We start from the raw sequence: 25,414 nt of genomic DNA on the forward strand, positions 1-25,414 counted from the left end.
ATTAATTTAAATTCGTAATTCACTTTGGATCATACTTGCAAATCGCTATTGAAGGCAAGATGATTCATGTTTGATACGGAATGTAAAATAGATATTCACTCATATTCTTTAAAACACCTTAGAAAAATGAAACAAAAACGTTTCTTTATTTCCAACAAAAAAAAATCATTCAGCCCGCCAATACCGTTATTTTTATGTTACGTTATGAACTATGGCGAGACATTATTGGTGCATTGTTCTCAGAAATTGTTCAGACAAGAGGAAGCTCGTGGAGCTGTGTTTTGAGCTTGGAGGCTACTGCATCAATGAACTCTTCCGTGTTCAAAAACAAATCCCTACTCACCCTGCATTTAAAAAGTTTTATTAAACCATCAAGAGTAATAATAACGGCAATAAGACTGAATCTAGTATGCATCGGTTTGGTTTCTAAATGGTTTCCTATCAAAATACACAACTTAGTTTGAAGACTTTCCAGCACATTCTTCAGCTTCTTCCGATCAGTTTTAAATTCATTTTCGGGTTTGATTGGTTATATAAAACATCAAGACGGTTTAAGCTCTTCTGTGTTTCATGCAAATGACCAGATTGTAATGGAAAAGTTGCTGCTAGTTGGAAAAGGAAAGGCAACTTACTTGGGACCATGGACTAAAAGGGCAAGATCCTTGGTCATTTTCCCTGTCTCAACAGTGTTTACACACGACGACTCGAGCTTCTTGACGAAATCCATTAGTTTTTCGTTCTTATCGAGTTTTGCCCTTGAGCAGCAAAAAGGGCAGAAGAATCAATCAAATGGTGATCAAGAGAAAGCACAAGCACGTTGCAAGTGGAATAAGTAAATGCATGAATAAACGCAGAACTCAATAGCTAATCTAGCTACTAGCTAGAATAGCAAAACAAAGGATGATAAAGCTGTGTGCGAAAGAGGCTTATATACCTGTGTTCTAAGCCACGTGTCCATGCAAATATGGAGGCGATGCTGTTAGTACTGGTTTCTTGTCCCTTTTGGTGCAGTCGGAAATGTCGAGTTACAGTTCCATGAGCTGCCTCTGACTCGAGTGTTTTCCCATCAGAGGACAACTGAAACAAAACTTATCATGTGAAGAGTTTTTTTTTAACGAAAACTGAATAATGACTTTAGGTTTATGATACAAACCAAAACAGAGGTCATGAGACCTAATGAGCCAAACCCTACATTTGAAGAAGAAAAACAATTAGACGTGTTAAGTACTTTACTTGCTTCACACAAATAAAAATCAACGATTGTAGTTTTGAATTTATACCTTGGGCAAGAAGATCGCTTTGAACATCACCATCATAATTTTTGCACGCCCAGACATAGCCACCTTCGCTTTTTACTGCGTAAGCCACCATGTCATCGATCAGGCGGTGCTCATACCTACAACAAAAACACCATTAACATGTCACCTTTAACAAAAGGAGAAGCAAGGCGCAAATGTTAAGTAAAAGCAAATAGATATTAACCAGATTGAGTGCTCTTCAAACTTTTGCTTCCAATTTGCCTCATAAACTTCTTGAAATATGTCCTTGAACCTGTATCGTTCAACCAGATTATAGTGCAGCTCGCTTATGCAAAACCGGGACTTGGAAATCACCAATAACATAGAAAACAAACCTGCCATCATATTTCTTGAGAATTGTGTTCTTGGTACTCAAGTATAGTGGCCATTTCTTATTAAATGCCATCGCCATAGATGATTCAGCAAAAGCTCGAATTGACTTGCATGTCACAAAATACAGTATGGTTGTTGCAAATTAATAAATCTTCACAGCCAAATTAATTAAAACTACAACCAATTAATAAATGAGATATACCTCATCTACGTTGTACATAGCTAGTGCGACTCCTGGGCCTTTAAAATCATATACATCTAGCTCCACAGGTGCATTCCCATCTTCTGGGACTAATTAGACAATGAGATATAATCACTTGCAATCTGAACTATATGATTGAAGAATCATCATGGTCTAATGAATATAGTTTAGTATTGTCTTACCAAAAACCATTTTCAACTTTCCTGGCCCTTTAATAACTGTATCAGTGGCACGATACTGGTCACCAAAGGCATGCCTACCAATGCATATAGGTTTTTTCCAACCTGTAAAGACAAAAGATTTGAGTTCTAACGTGGTATCTCAATGTAAATCCTAACACAGATTCATCGCAAGGTAACAAAATTACCAGGAACTAGCCGGGGGATATTGCTGCACATGATAGGTTCACGGAATACAGTTCCTAGAAAACATTGAAAATACTAAGTAAAACAATGAAGGTTGAAAAGGAACCTGCATAACTGGATGAAATAAAAAGTTGCAAAGCAATTGAACCAAGATATCTGTAAACATGAATTTTTCTTTGACAATATAGAGACAAACCATCTAAAATGTTTCTGATTGTCCCATTGGGACTCCTCCACATTGATTTCAATCCAAACTCCTTCACTCTACCTTCATCTGCCAAAAAAATAACATAGGGAAGATATAAAAATGCTTCCTCTGATGCAAACAAGCAGTAGATGTGTTGGGAAGGACATCAAATACCAGGAGTTATAGTGGCACATTTGATAGCAACGTTGTACCTGCCAACGGAAACAGTTTAAGCACAAAATCAGCTTAATTTCACATAGAGAAAGAGTAATAATAAATCAAAGCCACACAAAAAAAAGGAAATCATTCGTGGATACAAGAGTCTGCAAAGGGAAAATAAGAGGCCAAAACTACAAATTACCATTCAGGCTTTAAAATGTTTTCTAATACTAAAAGAGTCTAAACCAAATAAAATGCAAAGAATCAGTAACACTTACTTAAGAGCTGCTTCTGCACTTTCAACGGTAACCTTGTCATCAGTAGCATCACGATTTAGAATCCCCAAGTCGAAGTACTTAATGTCCAAATCCAGATAAGGAAGAATAAGCTGCAAACATAAGAAATAGACATGTGAGCTCTGTCCAAAAAAAAAGTAATCAAAACGGTACAGACTTGTTGATAAATTGCATCCTTACTTTCTCCTTTATCATAGTCCATATCACCCTCGTCATCTCATCGCCTGATTTTTTCCAGAAATTATTAACATTCTTGGAGATACCAAAATTAGCAAGGAACACAAGCAAATGACTTTTAAGATATCAACCCAGCCAAGCTAATCTATGATACTAAGTACCGATCAATCTACACACAACCAAGTCTATGATTGCGCAAGGAGTCTCACCATCCATTTCAACTATAGGGTTCTGAACCTGAATTCTATCAGAAACGCCTGAAGAGGCAAAACATCGAACAGATGATGCGCGATGAAGCTGAGCAGGGAAAGCAACGCGATTCATCGAAACGCCACCCGAGAATATACCAGAATTGAGAAATCCTGTACTCTTCCATGAATTCCGAGCAGAAACGAACGAAGACGACAAACCAGCAGAGGTTGACGAAGCTAACATGGCGGCGAGGCTGGCACGGTACGTGAAAGCGCCGTGCGTGAGCTTATTCAGCATCCGAGACTCCGAGCTCAACTCTTTCGATCAACGTCGACCACTCTGAATCTGACGACGCGTCGGCAAAGTTTATGGCTAAAGTGTGCTCTGAGCTTCGATGACTGTTCCGGCGAAAAGGAAAGAGCAAAAAAACAAAAGAGAGCTGAATAGATTATTTAAGTGGGCCAACAAAGGCCCAGAAAAAATTATATCTGTATAAAACCAATCCGGATCAGCCGGTTCGAGGGTACCAAATCTGCTATATTGTCCGGTTAGTCTCAATGTCTGATTTGATTTGGAAAAGGAAACGAAAAAAAAAAAGAAAAGGAAAGCGAAAACCCTACTGAGGTTTTATTCCTTTGTCTGGTCAGATTTGTTTCTCACAAACATCATTACCCAAACTCTCATTGTCAGCTCTGCGAAGTTCTTAGCTTCTCTTCTTAATTTTCCGCTGTAAGTATTTTTGCTAACGTCTTACTACTGATTGCTGTTTAGTTTCTTGTAGAAGCCGTCGCTTCTTCTAGTTGATGTGTTTAATTCCAGCTTACTAAACCTCCTGTATCATAAATTTGTGCTTTCTGGTTAAAATTAAGGTCTTTGGATCTGTAATCAAACATTAAATTGTTTCTCAAGCTGAAGATATTGAGTATCAATGTGTTTGACTGTTTAATGTTGCTTAGCTTTGTATTGACTATTAGTTTGCGATTATGTATTGTGATTTCTGAGAAGAGAATCCATTGTTTCTGAGGATGAAGTGTGTTGTTTAGTAATTAATTAGCAAGAGACTTTGACTTTTCAGGACAAAAGCTGTACCTCAATCTATAAGTGGTTCCGTTAATCTCAAGATGTTACCAACTGAGTCAAAGAAAGCCTTGTCTTTCAAGAGGTATATTGAAGATGGCGACTTAGTTATCGTTTACGAAAGACATGATGTGATGAAGCCTGTGAAAGTAAGCAAAGACGCTGTGCTTCAGAACCGTTTTGGTGTGTATAAGCACTCGGATTGGATTGGGAAGCCATTAGGGGCGAAAGTATTCAGCAACAAGGGTAAATTTGTATACCTCTTGGCTCCTACTCCTGAGCTATGGACATTGGTTTTAAGCCACAGGACTCAGATTCTTTACATTGCGGATATCAGCTTTGTGGTGATGTATCTAGAAGTTGTGCCTGGCTGTGTTGTTCTTGAGTCGGGCACCGGAAGTGGTTCGCTTTCGACTTCACTTGCTCGAGCTGTGGCTCCAACTGGACATGTGTATTCATTTGATTTCCACGAGCAACGAGCTGTCTCTGCAAGGTAGAAATTTATTTGATGTTTTAACTTTATCGTTGTCCTTTTGTCTTAAAGTTATAGTCCTTATGCATCTTTTATTTACTTTCTTTGCAACAGGGAAGATTTTGAGAAGACAGGAATTAGTAGTTTAGTAACCGTAGAGGTCAGAGATATTCAAGGAGAAGGTTTTCCTGAGAAATTGTCAGGTTTGGCTGATTCGGTGTTCCTAGATCTTCCACAGCCTTGGCTAGCGGTTCCTTCTGCAGCAAAGATGTTAAAGCAAGATGGAGTTCTCTGCTCTTTTTCACCTTGCATCGAGCAAGTACAACGGACTTGTGAGGTCCTCAGATCAGATTTCATAGGTAAGCTTATCCTCATTTACATTATATCTTTACTTTTTTTCTCTAATACAAACTGAAAGAGCTGTAGACATAAGTTCTGACCCAATACTTGAATAATTCTGCTTTGGAAGCATCTTAGCATCAAAGTTCTAAAGTAGTGACGTTGGCAGTGAAACCTCTTCTCAGAATTCATATACTAGGGGGCTAGGACTAAAAATAAGTTGTATAGACTAGAGTTATCTACCTTTTTCCAGTACTTTCTATGCGACACACTCACACATCTTATTATTAATAAGTTGAAAGGATCGCTTTAAGTAGATAAACTTTGTTAGAAAATTAGTTTTGACATTCTTTGCCTTGGAAAGTTAGGGGAAGCAAAGCCAAATATCATAAATAGCAGCGTATAAATCCTTGTTCCTTGTGAGTTTTGTTTGATCTTATAACTTGTAGTAATGTGTGTTGAATTTTGCAGATATAAGAACTTTCGAGGTGCTTCTCAGAACATATGAAGTGAAGGAAGTGAAAGTGGATACTAGTAGTATGGCTGATCAGAGCCTCGAGGAGGACGATGGAGGACTGAGACCTTGCAAGAGAAAACACCGTTCAAATGAAGAAGACGACACGGTGTCACATGACAAGTCTTCTAATGCTACTTCTTCAGTCGTCATGGCTCGGCCTTGTAGCGAGGCAAGAGGTCACACCGGCTACTTAACCTTTGCAAGACTCCAATGTCTAGCTTAGTCCAAATTCTCCACCAATGGATTAATAATCTCAAAAGTTATCATGTATTATTATAAATTACATGATTTTGTCTTATTACGCTTTTTTGTTAGAAAACAAAAATTGCTGTTAATTTGTTTGTTTTAATACAAAGTTTTTAATTTGGTGATGATGACAAAACCAAAAATCAAAATTTGGATTATAACAAGTGTAAATAAAAAAGTAGTTTTTACAGGTACGTAAATAAAAAGATTGTTCGACAAGTAAAGAAAATATATTTAGAAACGCATTTCCTTTTCTCGATAGGAGAGGGGAGACATGTAATGGCCCCTCTATACTATATATAAAGGGATATCACAGCACCTTTTAAATTCTCTTTATCGGACAACAATCGATTCACAAACCTTGAGAGATCCATTCTTCGAAAGCCTGAGATCGAGCAAATCTTCTTCTTCTTCTCCTCTCATTTTTCCGTATCAAGAATTATGTGTCCGTTGAGGTTCGTATTAGTGTTCTTCTCGGCGGTACTCGCAGGATATATGGCGTGGAGGACGGTGAACTCTTCGCCGGATCTTTTCTCAGACGAGCTATCACCAGTCGAAGCGAATAATGCTAAACAAGAAAGATCTAATTCGAAAAGGAAGATGGAGAATGGTTTTTGGATGTTCGTTGATATGGCTAGCGGAAGGTACCTTTGGAGAAATCTCAAGGAGATACATCATGCATAAGAGATTGACTCAATCGACGAAAGATAGAAATATTTTCGCCTGTGCTAACCTGTAACGTGTAGAAAGTTGAGAACAAGAGAATAAAATTTGTTCCTTCGTTTTCGTAAATCTCGTTCTTCCTCTTGAATTTTTTAATCTCATTGGTTTTTTTTTATTGTTTGTTTGGTACACATATACTTTATTTGTTCGTATATGAAACTTTAGATAAACCTTATGATCCGAAGGGTAATAAACGAACTAGAAATACCATTACCAAGTACCTTTTGAAGGTTATAACTTATATAGCTATACTAGAGAGTCGACACCATAGCTAGAGAGAAAACAAAACTTGTGAAACGAGAAAAAAGCTAAGTATAAAAAGAGACCACAATCCACACAAAAATGTAAGTAGCATGGCATATGATTGTTTTCAGATACTACATATATATTTGTGTTGGCCATGCATTAATCATTACTCAAACATCCTTGTAAAGGTTTAGGTTAATATGTCTACTAATCGAAATCATATGACGGTGTAATAATTGTTGTTGTCGTATAGTCTTGTGATTATCTTAAGAAAGACCATTCTTATTTACGGTAACATGTTATAAACCGTCTAAATAAGTTAAGAAGCGAACACAATGTCGTCGTCAGACAGACTTTTACTTGCTTATGCCGAACAAAGTTTGACATATCACTTTCGGTAAAGTTCATGAAAAAGAACGTGTTACACTAATTTAACACCAATACCAAATATAATTAATTGTGGTATATTAATAATGGGCCACAGTAAATTATAATTTAAGATAGGAGAAGATTAAGCCCAATAAAATAAAGAGATGGCCCTCTAAGAAAGATATTTATTATTTTAAAAACAGTTGTTGGAAACGAACCGGCACGCATTTCTCTCCTTACTTTTCTCCACTCCAGTCAGTCTCTTTCTGCGCTTCTTCTTCTTCTCTGTGGCGTAGCTTTTCTCTGTGCTCCGTGATTTTTCCTTAAGCTAATCTCCAGCTCCTTCTCATACTCTCTGCTCGGTTCGAGTTTTTAAAGCTACATTTTTTTAGATTTTCCTCTTTTTTTTTTCTTTCTCTTTGCCGTACCGTTTTGTGTAGTTGAGGGATTTTAGCTGCATTGTTTATTTTCCGTAGTTTCTGGCGTAGATTTCTCTGTTCGATCGTGTTTTGTCTCGTTGTCTGGAGAGTGACTAGGTCGAATCTGTTCTTCTGCATGTTAGGGTTTTTTGTTGGCCTTGTGTCTGAACCTGTGGTGTTATGAAATAAACAGAGACCCTTTTATCTAATAGTTTCGCTTTTGACCTTAAAAATCCATCCTTTCTGGGAAAGTGATGGCCTTTGTCAAAAGGGCTTGCTTTTTTTTTTTTTCCTTCTGTTGATAGTTTCTTGTAGCGAACTGTTTTGTTTTTCTTTTCTGGGAAAAAGTTGTGTTTTTGTGTGTTTGTTTCCTATTGATTATTTAACTGAAGCTGTTATCGCTTTGAAATGTTACTCTCTTTTTTAGGTATTTGGTATGGCTGCTACAGCTACTGCTTCTACAATCCGTTACGCACCTGAGGATCCTAATCTTCCTAAGCCATGGAAAGGTCTTGTGGATAGTAGAACTGGGTATTTGTACTTTTGGAATCCAGAGACCAATGTTACTCAGTACGAGAGACCTGCTTCTTCCACTCCCCCCAAGCTTGCTCCTACTCCATTAAGCTCTTCGGTTCAGACTCAGCAATCTTCTTCCGGGTTAAGCTCTGGCAAAGAAAATAGCGGCAGTGATGGGCCTAAGTCTGATTCTGGATCAAGGTTCACTGAGGTACTAACCTGTCTGTTCATGGTGCTTGTGGCTAATTTCTACTTTTTATACCCTTCAAAGTTCTATAACTGCCATGTCAATTTGCTTGCCACACTGGAGTTATCATTCTTGGTCATACTGTATCTTCATATTTGCTTTGGTTTGAAGCAGGCTGGAAGAACTGGACCAATATCTTCTAATGTTGCTGCTAGTGGACCAGTGAAAGCTGGAGGGCCTCCTTCTTCAGCCACAGGAAATGAATTGTCCCCAGAGGCCTATTGCCGTCGCCATGAAATTACTGTCAGTGTAAGTATTAATGAGATATGAGTCTCTTTCTGAGTTTCATCTGATCATTCTCCTATACAGAATTAGTTGCCTCCCTATAATGCTGGTCATTTTTTTTTGTTATAAATTTCTTTCTGCATCCGACTTCTCTACATGTGGTCAGATAGTTTTCATTTTTGGCTATATTGTTAACCTTCATTGAAGATTTGTTTCTTTTAGGTACTAACCATTCACTATATAAGTTTTATATCCTGCTGACTCTGAGATTCATTTTTCATTTTCGTAGGGAGGCCAAGTGCCACCACCTCTGATGTCTTTTGAAGCCACTGGTCTTCCCCCAGAGCTTCTGCGGGAGGTATGAAAGCATCTTTGTTCTACTCCACATCAGTTTAATTTATCCTCTCTCTGTTTTTGGTTGGGGAGTAAGCATGTCTCACATTGCTCTGCTAGTTCGCTAGACATTTTGAATATATATTTTTTTCTTCCAAATTTGTTGAATTCTGTGATTTATGAGGGAGCTATTTTGTCTAATATGACAGACTTATTTTGTCTGCGAGCTTTAGGTGTTTTTGTTGCGCGGGGAGGATGGGGGGGGGGGGTGGTGGACTATATATATACACATATAATTGCTACTGTGCTGGACTATTTTGAGTTTTTTCTTTGGTTGAATTTAGTAATTTACAGAGGGAGCTATTTTGCTGAATATTGCAGACTTATTGTATCTGCCAGCCATACTCGTCTGTCTTTTGAGTGTTTTATTCATTTAGTACTGGAGGGTCTGTGTGGATTAGAGTCACAGTTTTATACCATATGCGTTCTCTTTCGTCCCAGGTGCGATATTTGCTCTTGGAGGAGCTAATGTCGTACGCTGTGCCACTTCTTTGGGGTCCTTGCAATTTATTTGGAGTGCCCATTTTGGTGGACCAAATTTTTTGGTAAGGGATCGCAAATTCACCCAAAGCTTGTGGCAGAGCTTCTTGATGTTTATATATTATTTACCCATTGGGTCCAGACAGAAGTAGAGGTGTTCTCTGCAGGTTTCAACATCTATTGTTGCCTGCAAATGGGAGGATGATGCTTCTTCTATCTCCTTAAGCTGAGAGTAATGTTTGGTGTTTCTCTGCTGAAGAACAGCCTGGTTTTTGTATTTTCAGGTATACAGTGCAGGATTCTCTTCTCCGTCTCCAATTCAAGCTCAGTCGTGGCCAATTGCGATGCAAAACAGAGACATAGTAGCAATTGCTAAAACAGGCTCTGGAAAAACTCTTGGTTACTTGATTCCTGGTTTTATGCATCTCCAACGGATCCACAATGATCCACAAATGGGCCCAACGATCTTGGTATTATCACCTACTAGGGAGTTGGCCACACAAATCCAAGTTGAAGCTCTGAAATTTGGCAGGTCATCCAAAATTTCGTGTGCGGTAAGTCCAAATCCTTGAATGTTTAAGTTCTGAACTTGCTATTTGATAAGTATTGAGTGTTTTCCTTGATGTTTCTTTTGTAGTGCTTGTATGGTGGAGCACCCAAGGGTCCTCAGCTGAAGGAAATAGAAAGAGGTGTAGATATTGTTGTTGCAACTCCCGGGCGGCTGAATGATATACTTGAAATGAGGAGAATCAGTCTGCATCAAGTATCTTATCTTGTGCTAGACGAGGCTGATAGAATGTTGGACATGGGGTTCGAGCCTCAGATCAGGAAAATTGTGAAAGAGGTTCCCACTAAGCGTCAAACCCTCATGTACACAGCAACATGGCCTAAGGAGGTCAGGAAAATCGCAGCTGATCTTCTTGTTAACCCTGCCCAGGTCAACATTGGTAATGTTGATGAGCTTGTGGCGAACAAGTCCATTACTCAGGTGAGGGTTTGAAATCATGAAATTTATTATTCATTTTGGTTTCTGCTAGACATAATAACATGATGGATCTGATAGTTTATTCATTTGATCTGATACAGACTATTGAAGTCCTAGCACCTATGGAGAAACATACAAGGTTAGAGCAGATACTGCGGTCTCAGGAACCGGGATCCAAGATTATTATTTTTTGTTCAACCAAAAGGATGTGTGATCAACTAGCACGGAATCTGACCCGCACGTTTGGAGCTGCTGCTATACATGGAGACAAGTCTCAGGCTGAGAGAGATGACGTGCTGAACCAATTTAGAAGTGGTAGGACTCCTGTTCTTGTTGCAACCGATGTAGCTGCTCGTGGACTTGACGTGAAGGACATCAGGTATGAATATGAGAAATTGAAATTACAACCATCAGAGAAAGTTGGAAACCAATGATGCTTAATGGAGAACTGTGATTTACAGGGTGGTGGTCAACTATGATTTTCCAAATGGAGTTGAGGACTATGTCCATAGAATCGGAAGAACTGGAAGAGCTGGAGCAACCGGCTTGGCTTACACCTTCTTTGGGGACCAAGATGCAAAACATGCTTCAGATTTGATCAAGATCTTGGAAGGAGCAAATCAGAAAGTTCCTCCACAGGTCCGTGAAATGGCTACACGTGGTGGTGGTGGGATGAACAAATTCCGCCGCTGGGGTCCACCTTCTAGTGGCCGTGGAGATTCTGGTTATGGTGGTCGTGGAGATTCTGGTTACGGTGGCCGTGGTGAGTCTGGTTATGGTGGTCGTGGTGATTCTGGCTATGGTGGTCGTGGAGATTCTGGTGGTAGAGGAAGCTGGGGTTCACGTGACAGGTAAATAGAAAGATAAAGCTAACTCGTTCGACATCTCTCATGATGCTTAGTTTTTCATATAAACTTAAAAATCAGTTTTGGTGGTTGAAGCAGTAGCAGCTCGGGATGGGGAAGAGAGAGAAGCCGTAGTCCGGAGAGATTCAGTGGAGGTCCACCGTCTTCCACTTCTGAACCACCTCGCAGCTTTCACGAGATGATGATGATGAAACATAGGTAAATCTTTTTAACCAGTTGAGGGCAATTTACATAGTAGAGACCCTTTCGGTTCGGTTAATATTTAATCATTTTCTGTGATGTGTGTGTGGAACGAAGTCACCTGTACTTCTAACATCAAACACACCCCCGTAGGATTATTACTTCTAATGTTTTGTTCAAACAAGAAACCTTTTTTTGTTTATATATAATGAAAACAAAGACTTGTTATGTGTTCTTTCTTTGATGGTGTTTAAGCAATATTAGCAGACCTCTTATTAAGAATGAAGTAACAACAAGTTTGTTTCGTTTAATTTGGACTGCAGTATCCGACATTGATCCATCTGCTACAAAGTCTACAGAATAATAATTAAATATTGATATTATTCAAGCAGAACAAAAAACAATTCTCATTTTTATTATCGTCACGACTACTCTTAATTGCTTCCATGGCCAAAGTCTCTCTGCAAGCATTACACTCTGAAAGGCCCAACCAAAGTTTTGGCTTTTCAAACATTGCTTCCCGGTACCAAACTCGGATCTAGTGCTGGAATTTTGAAATTTCACACTCAACTATTCTATATCAGTTAAATCATGCCGCTTGTAGTGCCCCAATGCCCATATTAAAAAGCGTGTGCACTCTGCTTCCTCCTCTGGTGATCTTCCTAGGAGTTTGCCTATTCCAGCTTCCGAGGAACTGGTCCATTGTAGTACGAATAATCCAACCAAAACTGAAGTTCAATGATCTACCTGATATGAATAATGTAGCACCATAGCTACACTATATCCATCCCATCCCATCTGCGATCTACAGGTTACAGTGGGCTATTATTCCAATTCTAATGGACTTCACTGTATATGAACGTCTTGATACATGTGTTTGCGTCTATGATAGCACGATTGATTGTTTCTGTTGTTTCCAAATTTCTCCTGTCGAATACCACTCATATCTCCATAGGATCCAAATTGGAATTTGACTATGGAATTCAGAAATTGGACTGGTATTATAAGTTGAATCAGGTAACAAAGCTTGTCATCATACAAGGAACTATTCAGAGTACAGATCATTGATTTAGAATTCCAGTCGCCACACCTCTAGGCATATAGACAAGTAAAGAAGCCATGATCACTTGTTTCATCCTCTATACAGAATCTGCCAACCCTGATATTTCATATTTGAAAATTATCACAAACTGCAACTGCCCTTGAAGAAACTAACCTAGAGGCACACTAAACCTGTGTGTACATGATTCTACTAGTATGGTATGAAAATCTTTCAGATGATGCCTTTATCAGATGGTTGTATGAAACGCCTCAGTGTTTCTCATTACCATTGTTTCATTGTCTGATCAATAAGCAGGAAGAGATCCTCTAGTTAGACAATTGACCAAGACAGAAACCTATACAGTCAGATCTGCTATTGGAATCCGACATAACACAACTGAGCAAGAATTTCAAAGGAAGGTGATGCAATTTCAGGCTGGATTATATTGTCTTCCAGGTAAAACTGAAAACTCCACAAGTCGATTCACAGTTACAGAGTTGTTATATGATGACATATTTCTTTGGTTGAATAAATTCCAGAACATCAGTGCTAAGGTCGTGAAGTGAAAAGTGCAAAAAGCATAAGAGAGTTAGGTTGACTTTATGTCATTCAATCATGTACCTTCATGGCCAGATTACATAAGAAAACAAAACAGAGTATTTCAATAAGTCATATCTACTTCATTTAAGGGAGTGATCAGTATCTTCTCATCCTCCCGCGTACCACTTCCAGAATCCTGCAGTACTCAAAGAACAAAGAAGATTGGTCACCTCCAAGACCAACTCGGCTTACCCTGTTACCGCCTGCCAGATTGTTGCAAGGACTTCCTCCAATAACTAGATCAAATCCACCATATTTCTTCATCAAATCTTCGATCGTGTCGTTAGTCAAGGTTTGGACGTCTGAAAACTCGATCAGAACTCCAGTCTGGTTAGTTTGCTCCCAGAAGTCCTTCAAAATATTTCTGTTGACTTTTGAGATCTCAACAGACACAACAAGCTTCATTCGGATTTGGAGACGATGAAGCGCCACTTCTCCACCTCCAATACCCGTGAAGAGGGATAGAACATTGATTCCATCTGGGAAAATGGGTTTCAGGACAGACAGATGATACGCCACAGTATCAACCTAAAACAAATGTAACCAGCCCATGAATGAATACACATAAGAAACGTACCAGTATTCCACTATAATTTGATGCAAAATTTTCTTATGCAGATGTGATGGTAAGTTACCTGAAAAGAATTTCCCAAAGATTTGTAGCGTTCAGTTCTACTCATTCCACCACCTCTTGTATGATTTCTTGGAAATCCCAGAAGATTCTCCATCTCATCTGGCTCGAGTGGGGCAGCTTTATTCTTACCCACCCATACCAGGTTCCATCTTCTACACTGGTCAATCACAAATCTCTGTACATTTTTAGGCGGTTCTGGTTCACCACTATAAGGCTCAAGGGCTGAACGGATCCTGTTAGTTAACTGGGCACTGCCGGTAACAGTCAAAATGCAGTTCAGTTTGGTCCTTTTATCCCAGTCTGGCCACCATTTTTTGGTCAATGGAAATGCCTCATTAATAGTGTATTTTGGTGGAGGTTGAAGCTGGAATCTGTTGCTGATAGGGAGATTGTGGATGTATCCTCTCTTTCTCGCAGCGGCGCAAAAATATTTGGAGTCCACAAATTCTGGTGGAATCTCATATAGATGTCTTGAGATAGTCTCCCAAACCCCTTTAGGTGCAAGGGCGACATTTTCGTAGTAAAAAAAAGGTGGACCACGAGCTAACTCTGGAAGTATTCGAGTTTCCTCTCTTGGCTCATTTGGAAGCCCAAATCCTATCATTGGATTTGGTAGCCGAACCGGCTCGTCATCAACAGATGAACTTGGCTCTCTTTTTGACTCAAGCCGCCTTTTTTTAACATCATGTCTAGGCTGCACGTACCAAAGTCCCACAAAATCAGTGTCCAAACGAATCAACTTATAGAAAACAGATTTTCAACAAGTTTTAACCATACTCTTTGTTCTTCAGGTTCAGTGTGAAACTCAGTAAATTCTCGAGCCATCTGAGCAGCACAAAGGAAGTCTGTGAGCTCTGCAATGTCCACATTCTCTCCTGGAATTTATTTAGATCATATAAGGTAACAGCACACTTCGGGTACTAGATAGATAGTATATATCAATGAGTGCAACAGTGTCGATTAGTGAAACACAATCAGTCCTCAGAAAAGACATCTAAAGGCATTACAGAACCAGAGGCTAAAGCCACAATTTCGCCCTTAATTATATAGGTAATAACAGTAAAACTAGGTAATTTGGATGTCACCTCCTCTAGAAAAACCTGAATAAAAGGAACTAATGAAATGCAATTGTATTTACTAAAAACTTTATCAATTGAAAAACAATCACATTCTCAGTAAACACATCTAAGGCCTACATCATAGAGGCTAGCACCTAACTAATGACAACTGAATCACTTTGCAAAAATACGATCACAATGCTCAGCAAACACATCTAAGGCCTACATCACAGAATCAGAGGCTAAAGCCTCATTCACATAGCTACTAACATTAAAAAAGGAAACTTGGTTTATGCCACTTTCTCTAGGAGAAACCTGAATAGAAGGGAACTAAAATTTAATGCTAATGGAAATAGTTTAACGTAAGGTTACCACATCTCTCCACAGCTAGAGAAGCTTCTAGCTCTGAGAAACCCATCTTCACCAAAGACCGTATTTGGTTTCTGTTTAGATTGGATGAGTTTGGTTCCTTCTGTCATGGTTTAACAAATTAAAAATACATATCAATAGCAATAAGATGAATTTACAATGAAAGGTGTGATGTTAAATATATGTTACCGCCATCATGAGGGAATTATACCTCATCATCAGAGAGTAATGTCTCTGAGTAATTTATTTCATCATCTGACCAGTCAATGTCATCTTCTTCCTTTACTTCTGTTAATTTCTTTGGTTCCTACAAACCATCAATAAAATTAAAGATATAAGTTTTTATGCTAGGAGGAATTATATATTTTCAACATCACTTACTGCACATGAGAGGAGTGTATTTGCTATTTGATCCATATTTTCTTCTCCTGCAAAAGCAAATGTAAAAAAATCATAACATGCAAGAATTATTAAAAGAAGAAAAAACCCGTAAATACCATGTTCATGTATGGCGTTGATAACTTTTTCCTCGTCAAATCCCATCGCAAGGAAGTGATCAATAGTTTTGGACTTGGAAGAACCAGCTTCATTCTCACTCTTTACAAAGAATTACAAAAAAAAAATGAGAAATTCATTAGCTACAGAAAGGGTCAATATTATGATGAATAAATGTCAAAATCGCAAGCAACACAAAAATATTAAAAACTCACAGAGTACTTGGAGATAGTATCAATTATAACCGAAGTATCCGCATTTGGTCCTGTAAAATTATTGATAAATGTAAGAAACATATATACTAAAAAAAAAAAACAAGAAGCAGGAGAAAAAGCCTCACCAGCTTCTTTGATTGCTCTAGCAATCATCTCAACGGGAAATCCCATGTCAAATAATGTGGCAAATATCTCGTCTGAGAATCCCATCTGAACTAAGTCGGTTGTCTCAATAGGAGAGCTCAAAGAACTAGTTGTCTGATATTAGAAACAAAATAATTCACATAAGGGATGATTCTGTTCTGGCATAAACTGATAAATGGGTAAGATTTGTGTTTTGGAAGAAGGCTTACCACAGCTACACCAACTAAAGTTTCGGCCCTGGAATGTACTGGAGATGACTGAAAGTTATCAATCTCAAAATCATCATCAGTATTCCAATCCACATAATCGTCATCACCAGCAGAATCCTGCGCCTTCATAAGCATTTAAATTTACAGTTACAAAGAGAGAAAACAGAAAAAAATGTGTCATCCCCATAATTCTATTCATAGTTCCCTCTTATATAGACAGTGTGATGGCATCAAAGGAATACAAAATTGAGCAAGTAATCGTAATGTACCATCGTTGTAGTAATCTGATGCGATCAATAAACGTAATTGAGCTTCAAGGAACGAACGAAAGTGTAGTAGTACACCTGCCAAAATTCATCAACTCAAAAGTATCAAGTTTTGATCAGTTTAAGAGGAAAATCTAAGTAAGGGAAGAAGAACTGGTTCTGAAGAAAGATCCGTCAGTAACAAAAAGCCGAATTAAACTAATTGAAATGCAACGCATGGCCCCAAATTTCGTTAACTTCTTCCATAATCTCAACAATCAAAAACTCAGACAAGGAGAAAAACAAAGTGTTTGTAAGAATCTAAGTTTTGAGAATTATTGCAGATTCTACGAATTTGTATTCTATTTCAGTAGTTTTCGATCAGAACCATTAGAAAACAAGTTTTGAAGGACGGTACAAATCAAGCCAGCGTAATTGGCCTGACCGAGAACTCTTACTGAGTCGGAGACCCGAGTTCAACAGCGACGAGAACGAGCTGAATGAACGAAAGCAAGAATAATCTAGTACGAGAATAAGATCAATACCCACAATTTCAATTTTGAGCTACAGATTAGCAGAAGAGCTCCCGGCTCCGACAATGTCACTGTCGCCGCCGGTGAGAGAGAGCTCTGTTCTGCCGTTCCGTTTACTGACGAAACAGCGAACAAAAAAAAGTCTCGACTTCTAAAAAGAAATTCAATTATTCAGAATATTACGATTTCGGTCCTATGCTTTGTTCTACTTCAACAATTACACCCGAAATGTTTATAATTAACTAAATAAACCCAATTTAATAAACATGAATTAATGTATAAACGACACGTTAACATGACACTTGTGCTGCTTAGATGTAATTTCCGAGGAAGTGAAATTGGTTTAACTTTAACTTTAACTTTGTGGATCCATAATCATACACTATTGCTTTGAAGAAGTGAGATTGGTTAAATTTAAATTCGAAGTGATTGTATTTTTTTATATCTAAATCTACAGAGAAGTAGACATTTTTTGAAATAATTTTGGGTCAAGTATTGAAGCATTAGCAATATGCATGCATAACAAAGATATGATACGTGACGACCGAGAAGGTTAATTCATACTAATTTAGTATCCATTATCCAACATGACTGCAGCTACTCGGAGATCGTTACATACATAATAATACAATACATTAACCATTGTATATAATAAGGTACATAGCTTCTGATTAAAAAATAATGTCTGTCATCCAAGACAATTAACAGCAGAGACGCATGAAATATGAAAAACTAATAATAATCCTGAGAAGCTAACTCCATTGCTTAGCGATAAGCATATGCATTTGTGCCTACATACACACACATAAACCGGGAGACACAGAGAGATTTAGATAGCCAGGAAGGAACATTGTTTTCTGGCGTGGTCAGGTATAATCTTGGCCAACAACTCTAAGCTTGCTCCTTTGAGTTCTACAATTTAATAAACAAACACACACTTCTTCAGTCACTTTTGTAGTAGAAATGGAAGACAAACAGAAAAACATATGTTATGTATTTGGAAGAAACATACCTTGAGGTTTAAAGTTGAACAGAGGAGGCAAGGGACGACCATTGGGAAGACGTGTATTGGGATCACGTAGCTCATCGAAGAACGGGTGAACTATTGCCTCCATCTACAATCACAATTAGTTTGAATCAACCAAACTTATATCAAATATGATGTTACTATAAGTGAAACAGTAATCATTTCCTGGACTTACAGCGGTTGATCTGAGGTTTGGAGAATACTGGAGAAGTCTTGAGACGAGGTCTACAGCTTCTGGAGGTGTACGCTTATGGAATATCTTAGGAACCAGCAACAGTTTTTTTTATCAGTAAAGGAAAAAAAATATGGAGTGATTTTGAAAGAGAGAGACTGATGATGTGTTTTCTTACTTTGTGCCAAGGATGAGCCTTTATTTGAGGGAATTTGAATTCAGTGTAGTTTGGATTCATACATTTGATTTCCTCCCGAGTTGGTGTTCCAAGAACCTGTAACCACACAATACCAAAGAAGTAATGGCGATCAATAGCAGAAAATGGGGACTCTTAATTCCACATAATCATGACCCAGTCCATATTCAATACTTCGGTTTCACGAAACTGAAGTACCTTAATTATCTCGACTAGCTGGTCGACTCCACTTTCACCTGGAAAAAGTGGCTACCCAAAAGTAGGACCAGCCAAAGATTGGTAATACAGAACTTTAGACATCATTCTCCGATTCAAATCATAAAGTCTAAAAGATATATAATGGTGGAAAATTAGGACAGTCAAACTACCTGTCCCAACAGCAATTCAGCAAGGACACAGCCTGCAGACCATATGTCAATTGCAGTTGTATATTCCGTGGCTCCAAAAATAAGTTCAGGTGCTCGATAGTAACGGGAGCAGATATATGAGATGTTTGGTTCGCCTTTGACCTGTTCAAGAATGGCAAAGCTAAAAAGGTTAGGACTAGTGACATTGTTTAGCACCAGAAATGTGCCAATTTTTCCATAATGAAAACAAAATCAATCTATCTCTTATTGCTAATAGATGCTATACCAGAACTTTTGCGCTACCAAAATCGCAGAGCTTGACCTGATGGGTATGAGGATTAACCTACAAGAAGCACAATATTAATAAAGCAGAAATATATAGACCACGGAAAGGTTTGACCAACATTTCAACTTAAGACACGAACCAGAAGATTCTGTGGTTTTATGTCTCTGTGGCAGACTCCTACTCCTCCATGAATATATGCCAAAGCTCTGCAAATCTGTATCCACAACAGAAAGGCAGAGAAAGTTTTTTAACATTTTACGGAAACAATATTGAATAACCCCTAGTATAACAGAAGATGAGAATACACAGTTAGTTAAATGAAAATTACCTGATAAGTATAGAGTTTAACATATATCATGGGCATTCTCTGATTTGCCCGACTGTAGTGCTTAGAGACACGATAAACCGTCTCAGGAACATATTCAAGGACCAAATTGAGATACAGATCATCTTTTTCTGTCGTTGAGAAGAAACAATGCTTGAGGGATACAACATTAGGGTGATCAAGAAGCCGCATCGTCTGCAGCTCACGGTTCTTGTATCTCTTGTCTTGCAAAACTTTCTTGATTGCAACAGTTTCCCCCGTTTCTAAACACTTGGCCTGCAGATATACAGGTAACAAAGTCAGAAAAAAGTTATCTACATTGAGTAAATACATACCAGCCATTTAAGTAAACTAAATTATTCAGGGTATGTAATTGAAACACTACCTGAAAGACGATTCCAAAAGAACCTTGTCCAACGATGCGCTCTGCCATATAGCTTATGGTCTGAAAGGACAAAAAGAACAAGCTATAAGAGTCTGTATCACACATTACACATCACAGAAACCCCAAATTGTGTCACTTATGAATGCGAATAATATTTATCTCGGAAACAAGCTAACCTGTTTAGGCTGGCCATTTTTACCACCAATAGTTGTAACAATAATGTGACCCGTTTCAGTTCCATTCCCATCAACCACAGCAGCTTCCATTTCCTAATAAGAAAAGCAGCAAGAAGAAAACAAGTTAAACCAAAGAAGAGAGCAAGTGTAGCCAGCCAATCTTATTATTGAATGTGAGTTCTTCAACCTTATCATCTTTAATCTTCATCTCATTAATCCCTTCAGGTAGTTTGTCAGCGCATATGGAAGCATTGCTTTGTTTAGTAGCCATAGATGAAGCAGGTAACGTTCCCACAGAAGCCATTTTCAAGAACTTTGATTCAATTCGTCAATCTGTTAACAACAAAAGTCAGTACAAAGGGCTTTGGTTAAATCCCTATCACACGACCAAAACTGAAACAAAATGAGCAAGCACGGCGACAGTGAAGAAGATCTAAAAGCAAGAAGCGCCAAAAGCATAGCTCTACATTTAACACCGATCCAGCTAATATAGAGTCACACAGAAGTACATACAGCCTTAAATCTTCCTACTTCACAAAACTCAAATTTGTTCCAGTATACTCTCTATCCGTCGAGCTAAACAAGTAAAGCAAGCACAGAGAGGAAACCGCCGACCCCGGTCGTGGCGCCGTCATACCTGAAAAGTTCCGCCGCGATTTCACTTCATTGGTTGCTTCAGGAGCAACTAGAAACCCTAAAGTAAACACTTCTTTGCCGAAAATGGCAAATCTCGCTCTTCGTGAATGGTGATTGTGGTTTCTCTATGTGTTTGGTTTTTGGTTCTGATGGCAGAGAAAGCGGACCCCAATAGGTGGTTTCAAAGTTTTAGTTGATAGTTAGTTTTGACGTCCGCGCTCAAGGAAGAGTATCCCTACACGTGGCGTGTTTTGGTTGGAATAACTAAGACTCACGTCATTTGTGTTGACTGCTTTTAATGGTCTTTGAATTTATTCCGTGCGGTTAGGTGTATGGTAAGCTTCTTTGATAGACGGCTAGATTTTAAGTCAGGAAAAGCGAGATGACCGAAAATATATGATCTGACGGCTAAGATTAAGAGGAGTATGAAACGTTAAGCGAAGCGTGGCGTACACTGATTCTCGTTCCTCACTTTTTCGGTATTTGTTAATTTTGTAATGTTGTTTTGTCAGAAAAGGAAATCTGAAATTACGAAAATCGCCAAGTCAGCATATAAAGCGACAAGATTTGGTTCGCTAAACTATGTCGTGTCTGATTCGACCGTTGGTTGGGCGTCATACACGGATATGGGCCTTAGAAGGATATGGGCTTGTTATTATACTCTTTTCTCTGATGGACTGTTAGTAATAATAATATGTAGATTGCACTTTCAACTCTGTTGAAAATAAGAAATTTGGTTGGACAATCATTGGGATTTCTAAAAACATATAGGAATTGATGTGCCAACAATTTGACAGGAATCACCAATTGTAGACTAAAAATACATGGTTACGACAAAAGAGTGAATTTCGTACACGATACTAAGCTAAACAATCAGGAAAATTGGCGTTATTCACAGAATTGCGTACAGATCCGTGCAGACAAAACACTAACATAGAAGTTGACCCCCCCAAAAAAAAGAAAAAACAACGCTATTATAAAATTGACTACGTATTAGATAATAAGAACGTAGAAAACGTTACATCAAATCACGGGTTAAAGAATACACAATGATGCATATATCAAATATTACGTGTTACGCGAGTTGTTAAGCATACCCAAATTCTACGGAGTACTAGAAAAATATTGTTCGTGTGCCTTGCTCGTTATGTCCACTTCACGTGCATGTGTTCACCCGTAAGATATAAAAGATTGAACCACCAAAGTATTGTAAAATTAGTGTAATGTTGCCACGTTACTTAAACTCATTTTAAACCAAAAACAAAAAGACATAACCTATCGTGTACTATATATAGATATTGAGAAAGATCCTTTGGCAGAGAAGAAAAACGATATTGAGAAAGAGGACAAGAAATCAGTTACGTGAAGCCAAAATTTATATATCACACTTTCAACTGCCAAAGCAAGAGAAAAATAATAAAATATAGTAACAAGAATTTCAAAATAGAATGAGTGATATTAAACTATACCAACAATAGGCTTCTTAACCAAGAAGATCATGAAATCAAATACTAGAATAATTCAACAAAGTTTGTCAACCATCAACGCATGGGATATGATGCATACACGTAACAACGTGCTAATCTATAGCAGCCTACATATCCTTTTACCAGGGACTCATGCACGTGTATCTTCAGGTCACGGAGTTTTCATTTCATACATTGAACCTTACTATATATCGTTAGTGTTAAACCAGAAAACCCCCAATGTTGGTTTATTCTCTCTATAACGATAAACAGAAAACCGTACCAACCATCCTACATCGTCTTTGCGAATTGCGACTAGTGGATCTTTTGAAAATCTGAGTTGAAGATACAAGGATTAATAGATTTAATTAAAAGATTCAGTGACACCATAGGTTTAACATAAATTACGGTGCTTGATTTAAGGACTAAACATAAAAAATATTATCTACTGATGAGGTTTACGTGGGATATACCTGTTATTTCTATAGCAACTTTTCTTGACTCTTTCGCAATATCTAGTGATACCTGATCAATGGATTTTGGTTTTCATTAAACCAAATAACTTACCAATACTGGTTAAGTATCTGACCGGACTCATACTCTGTTCTAAACGAAGGCAATCAGTAGTTTCTTAGCAACTATGAGCTGCACACAAGAGGCTCATGATCAGTAATACATAGCCATTTTAATGAAACTTCGAACTATCGCTAGAGAACACTATAATGTTAGTAGCGACCAAAAGAAATGCACACGCCTATACAAGTACAGATTCAACGCTTAATTGTAAGTAAAAAAACGCTGATGTTGTATTATGATTTTCAACAATATATCAAAGCCAAATCGCAAGTAAAGTGTGATGATGTGGTCACAAGCTGATCAAGCAAGTAAAACCCATCACCTTTTTTTTTTGCTAATATGATAAAATATAGCAAATGAGAAAACATGCTTGAAGAGGAAGAGAGTTTCAAGGCCGTTTGTCCTCATCTAACTGTTTAACTGTATCATAGATTCGTAACAGTGCTTTTCTCTACTTATAAATATGAGCCTCGCACCATTACCTCTTCATTCCATATCTAAACACATTCTTCATATAAACAAATCCTTATTCGATATTAAAGATGAATAAACTTACCTTGAAATATCTTTCCCTGAACTTTCTCCTCTTAATCTCCTTACTCTCTTCGAGATTTGGGACTTGCAACGCTAGGAACAGTGTATGGAAAGGAAACCGCAGGTCTATTGCCGAAGGGAAAAGTTCCGCAACAATCAATGTGCTTAACTATGGCGCAAAAGGTGATGGGACAAGCGATGACACAAAGGTTTGTGAGCATTTCTTTGGTTAGCTGCATCGATAACTGTTTTATTGATATATAATGGAACCGTTTATATCGCAGGCCTTCGAAAATGCTTGGGTGGAAGCTTGTAAGGTGGCAGGGTCAACATTATTAGTTCCATCTGGTTCTACGTTCCTTGTTGGACCTGTTTCCTTCCTGGGAAAAGGATGTAAAGAGAAAATCGTGTTTCAGGTGAATTCTCAAGCTAACAAAAACAACAATGCATTTCTAGTTTTATAATCATGACTGACGTATCTCGATACTATGCAGCTAGATGGAAAGATCATAGCTCCAACGAGTTCAAGTGCATGGGGTTCAGGTCTCTTGCAATGGATAGAATTCAAAACACTTACAGGAATCACTATAAAAGGAAAAGGAATAATTGATGGACGAGGATCAGTATGGTGGAATAAGTCCCCTGCCTATGATCCAGCAGATGAGTCAGAGTCAATAACTAAGAAAGACATGGTAAGAATATATATTCCATTTTTTTAGCTTAACAAAATTTGAAAACGTAGCTTGCTAACTCGAGCTTCTATTCCTTTTCAACTGTGATAGATGAAAGAACAACTGGGTACAAAAATGCCAAGTACTAAACCAACAGTAAGTTTTACCTTGACTAAATCTCATGGATGGAGTCAAGCTCAAATCAACATTTGAAACTTTAATTTATTTCAACTTACCATGGTGTGTATGCAGGCTTTGAGGTTCTACGGGAGTAATGGTGTAACAGTCAATGGAATCACCATACAAAACAGCCCTCAAACCCATCTCAAGTTTGATAGTTGCGTGAACATTCAAGTGTCTGATTTCACAACTTCATCCCCTGGAGATTCCCCAAACACAGATGGAATCCACCTGCAAAATTCTAAAGATGCCGTTATTTACCGCAGCACGCTGGCTTGTGGTAACCACAGACTTCAAACAAGTCCCGTTTTCTTTAAATTGAAGATATCACAAGTCAACTCATTCTTAATAAGATATTGTAAAGTCAAATCATCTGAAGTAATAACAAGTTCCTTCATTCTACAGGAGATGATTGTATATCGATTCAAACTGGATGCTCTAATATCTACATACATGATGTAGACTGTGGCCCTGGCCATGGAATTAGCATCGGAGGACTGGGAAAGTACAATACAAAAGCGTGTGTTTCAAACATTACTGTCCGTGATGTCACGATGCATGAAACTACGAATGGAGTTCGAATAAAATCCTGGCAGGTAAATTTTCCTGCAGAGTCATCTGCATACAGAATAGAGGCAAAGATGATTGATAAAAGCATGTGATAGTTCAAAGATGCTGAACATTTTTGGTTATGTTTAATTATAGGGAGGGTCAGGGTCTGTAAAACAAGTTATGTTTTCAAATATTCAAGTCAGCAACGTAGCCAATCCGATTATAATAGATCAATACTATTGCGATGGTGGAGGATGCCACAACGAAACTTCAGCAGTGGCGGTATCAAACATTAACTACATAAACATAAAAGGTACCTACACAAAGCAACCTATACGCTTCGCCTGCAGTGATAGCTTGCCATGCACAGGACTCTCACTGTCAAACATAGCACTTAAGCCAGCCACAGACAAAGCACGCTCACTTGATCCTTTCTGCTGGGAAGCACACGGCGAAGTGAAAACACAAACTCTACCACCAATAAAATGTTTGAAAACAAAAAAGTCACCAGGAGCTGCAAGTCAGTCTAATAATGATGCTTGCTGATATTAGAACAAGAAATTATGTAATGTTAAGATAGGCCAAACATTATACTTATACGAATAAACAAGGATTGATTCCCTTGCTTTGTCTTATACTAGTTTGTATAAATCATTTGCAAACAAAATGTAACATATTGCATGTCAATGTATTGCTTTCTGTTATAAACTACTGGGAGTTATTGAATTGGCCATGAGTCAAAACAAGAGGTCCCAACCCATAGCTAAAGGAAGGATTCTAGTTGTGAAGCAACAATCTAACAATTATAACTTTATGAACCAGTTATGATAGA

At 38.1% G+C, this 25,414-nt stretch overlaps 7 protein-coding genes across 17 annotated transcripts; 4 read left to right on the forward strand and 3 right to left on the reverse strand.

The window, feature by feature from the left end:
- Positions 1-69: 69 nt before the first annotated feature.
- On the reverse strand, positions 70-3,625 carry LOC17882928 (isocitrate dehydrogenase [NADP], chloroplastic/mitochondrial). The gene is made up of 15 exons (XM_006287539.2): positions 3,227-3,625; positions 3,021-3,064; positions 2,823-2,932; positions 2,560-2,597; positions 2,395-2,472; positions 2,201-2,254; positions 2,016-2,117; positions 1,834-1,922; positions 1,634-1,737; positions 1,483-1,551; positions 1,281-1,396; positions 1,154-1,188; positions 935-1,077; positions 633-755; positions 70-344 (listed from the first exon to the last, which is right to left on the reverse strand). Exons 1-15 carry the CDS (start codon positions 3,504-3,506, stop codon positions 251-253), a joined length of 1,479 nt encoding a protein of 492 aa, XP_006287601.1. The 5' UTR covers positions 3,507-3,625; the 3' UTR covers positions 70-250.
- Positions 3,626-3,780: 155 nt separating this feature from the next.
- LOC17883958 (tRNA (adenine(58)-N(1))-methyltransferase catalytic subunit TRMT61A) lies at positions 3,781-5,986 on the forward strand. Its single transcript, XM_023780115.1, has 4 exons — positions 3,781-3,938; positions 4,285-4,779; positions 4,873-5,117; positions 5,569-5,986. The coding sequence occupies exons 2-4, from the start codon at positions 4,331-4,333 to the stop codon at positions 5,835-5,837; spliced, it is 963 nt and encodes a 320-aa protein (XP_023635883.1). The 5' UTR covers positions 3,781-3,938; positions 4,285-4,330; the 3' UTR covers positions 5,838-5,986.
- A 315-nt stretch (positions 5,987-6,301) lies between these two features.
- On the forward strand, positions 6,302-6,544 carry LOC17883056. Its single transcript, XM_006289113.1, has one exon. The coding sequence runs from the start codon at positions 6,302-6,304 to the stop codon at positions 6,542-6,544; it is 243 nt and encodes an 80-aa protein (XP_006289175.1).
- Positions 6,545-7,437: 893 nt separating this feature from the next.
- Positions 7,438-11,748, forward strand: LOC17881503 (DEAD-box ATP-dependent RNA helicase 46). Of its 6 annotated transcripts, none has more exons than XM_023781341.1 (9): positions 7,438-7,560; positions 8,045-8,344; positions 8,492-8,629; positions 8,895-8,963; positions 9,763-10,032; positions 10,116-10,466; positions 10,565-10,842; positions 10,925-11,314; positions 11,405-11,748. In XM_023781341.1, exons 2-9 carry the CDS (start codon positions 8,054-8,056, stop codon positions 11,529-11,531), a joined length of 1,914 nt encoding a protein of 637 aa, XP_023637109.1. In that variant the 5' UTR covers positions 7,438-7,560; positions 8,045-8,053; the 3' UTR covers positions 11,532-11,748. The 6 variants fall into 6 exon arrangements, with proteins under 6 accessions (XP_023637109.1, XP_023637114.1, XP_023637110.1 ...); XM_023781346.1 differs by lacking the exon at positions 7,438-7,560 and adding an exon at positions 9,400-9,543 and having other exon boundaries at positions 7,567-8,344; positions 8,495-8,629; positions 11,408-11,748; XM_023781342.1 differs by lacking the exon at positions 7,438-7,560 and having other exon boundaries at positions 7,567-8,344; positions 11,408-11,748.
- A 1,303-nt stretch (positions 11,749-13,051) lies between these two features.
- Positions 13,052-17,182, reverse strand: LOC17882227 (DNA (cytosine-5)-methyltransferase DRM2). Of its 6 annotated transcripts, none has more exons than XM_023781597.1 (12): positions 17,070-17,182; positions 16,545-16,619; positions 16,276-16,392; positions 16,048-16,180; positions 15,923-15,972; positions 15,710-15,809; positions 15,594-15,640; positions 15,424-15,519; positions 15,216-15,315; positions 14,563-14,660; positions 13,787-14,479; positions 13,052-13,679 (listed from the first exon to the last, which is right to left on the reverse strand). In XM_023781597.1, exons 2-12 carry the CDS (start codon positions 16,545-16,547, stop codon positions 13,248-13,250), a joined length of 1,869 nt encoding a protein of 622 aa, XP_023637365.1. In that variant the 5' UTR covers positions 16,548-16,619; positions 17,070-17,182; the 3' UTR covers positions 13,052-13,247. The 6 variants fall into 6 exon arrangements, with proteins under 6 accessions (XP_023637365.1, XP_006287272.1, XP_023637364.1 ...); XM_006287210.2 differs by having other exon boundaries at positions 16,276-16,398; XM_023781596.1 differs by having other exon boundaries at positions 17,066-17,182.
- Positions 17,183-17,587: 405 nt separating this feature from the next.
- On the reverse strand, positions 17,588-20,768 carry LOC17881864 (shaggy-related protein kinase epsilon). Its single transcript, XM_006287800.2, has 13 exons — positions 20,605-20,768; positions 20,155-20,300; positions 19,968-20,060; positions 19,792-19,851; positions 19,410-19,682; positions 19,221-19,295; positions 19,082-19,138; positions 18,817-18,957; positions 18,647-18,697; positions 18,431-18,526; positions 18,256-18,339; positions 18,066-18,168; positions 17,588-17,965 (listed from the first exon to the last, which is right to left on the reverse strand). Exons 2-13 carry the CDS (start codon positions 20,269-20,271, stop codon positions 17,883-17,885), a joined length of 1,233 nt encoding a protein of 410 aa, XP_006287862.1. The 5' UTR covers positions 20,272-20,300; positions 20,605-20,768; the 3' UTR covers positions 17,588-17,882.
- A 2,285-nt stretch (positions 20,769-23,053) lies between these two features.
- Positions 23,054-25,222, forward strand: LOC17882714 (polygalacturonase At1g48100). The gene is made up of 7 exons (XM_023781426.1): positions 23,054-23,388; positions 23,464-23,595; positions 23,674-23,871; positions 23,962-24,006; positions 24,103-24,310; positions 24,436-24,626; positions 24,736-25,222. Exons 1-7 carry the CDS (start codon positions 23,188-23,190, stop codon positions 25,126-25,128), a joined length of 1,368 nt encoding a protein of 455 aa, XP_023637194.1. The 5' UTR covers positions 23,054-23,187; the 3' UTR covers positions 25,129-25,222.
- The last annotated feature ends 192 nt before the right edge of the window (positions 25,223-25,414 follow it).

Source organism: Capsella rubella, unplaced genomic scaffold (assembly GCF_000375325.1).
Source record: "Capsella rubella cultivar Monte Gargano unplaced genomic scaffold, Caprub1_0 scaffold_6, whole genome shotgun sequence".
NCBI classification, from domain to species: domain Eukaryota; kingdom Viridiplantae; phylum Streptophyta; class Magnoliopsida; order Brassicales; family Brassicaceae; genus Capsella; species Capsella rubella.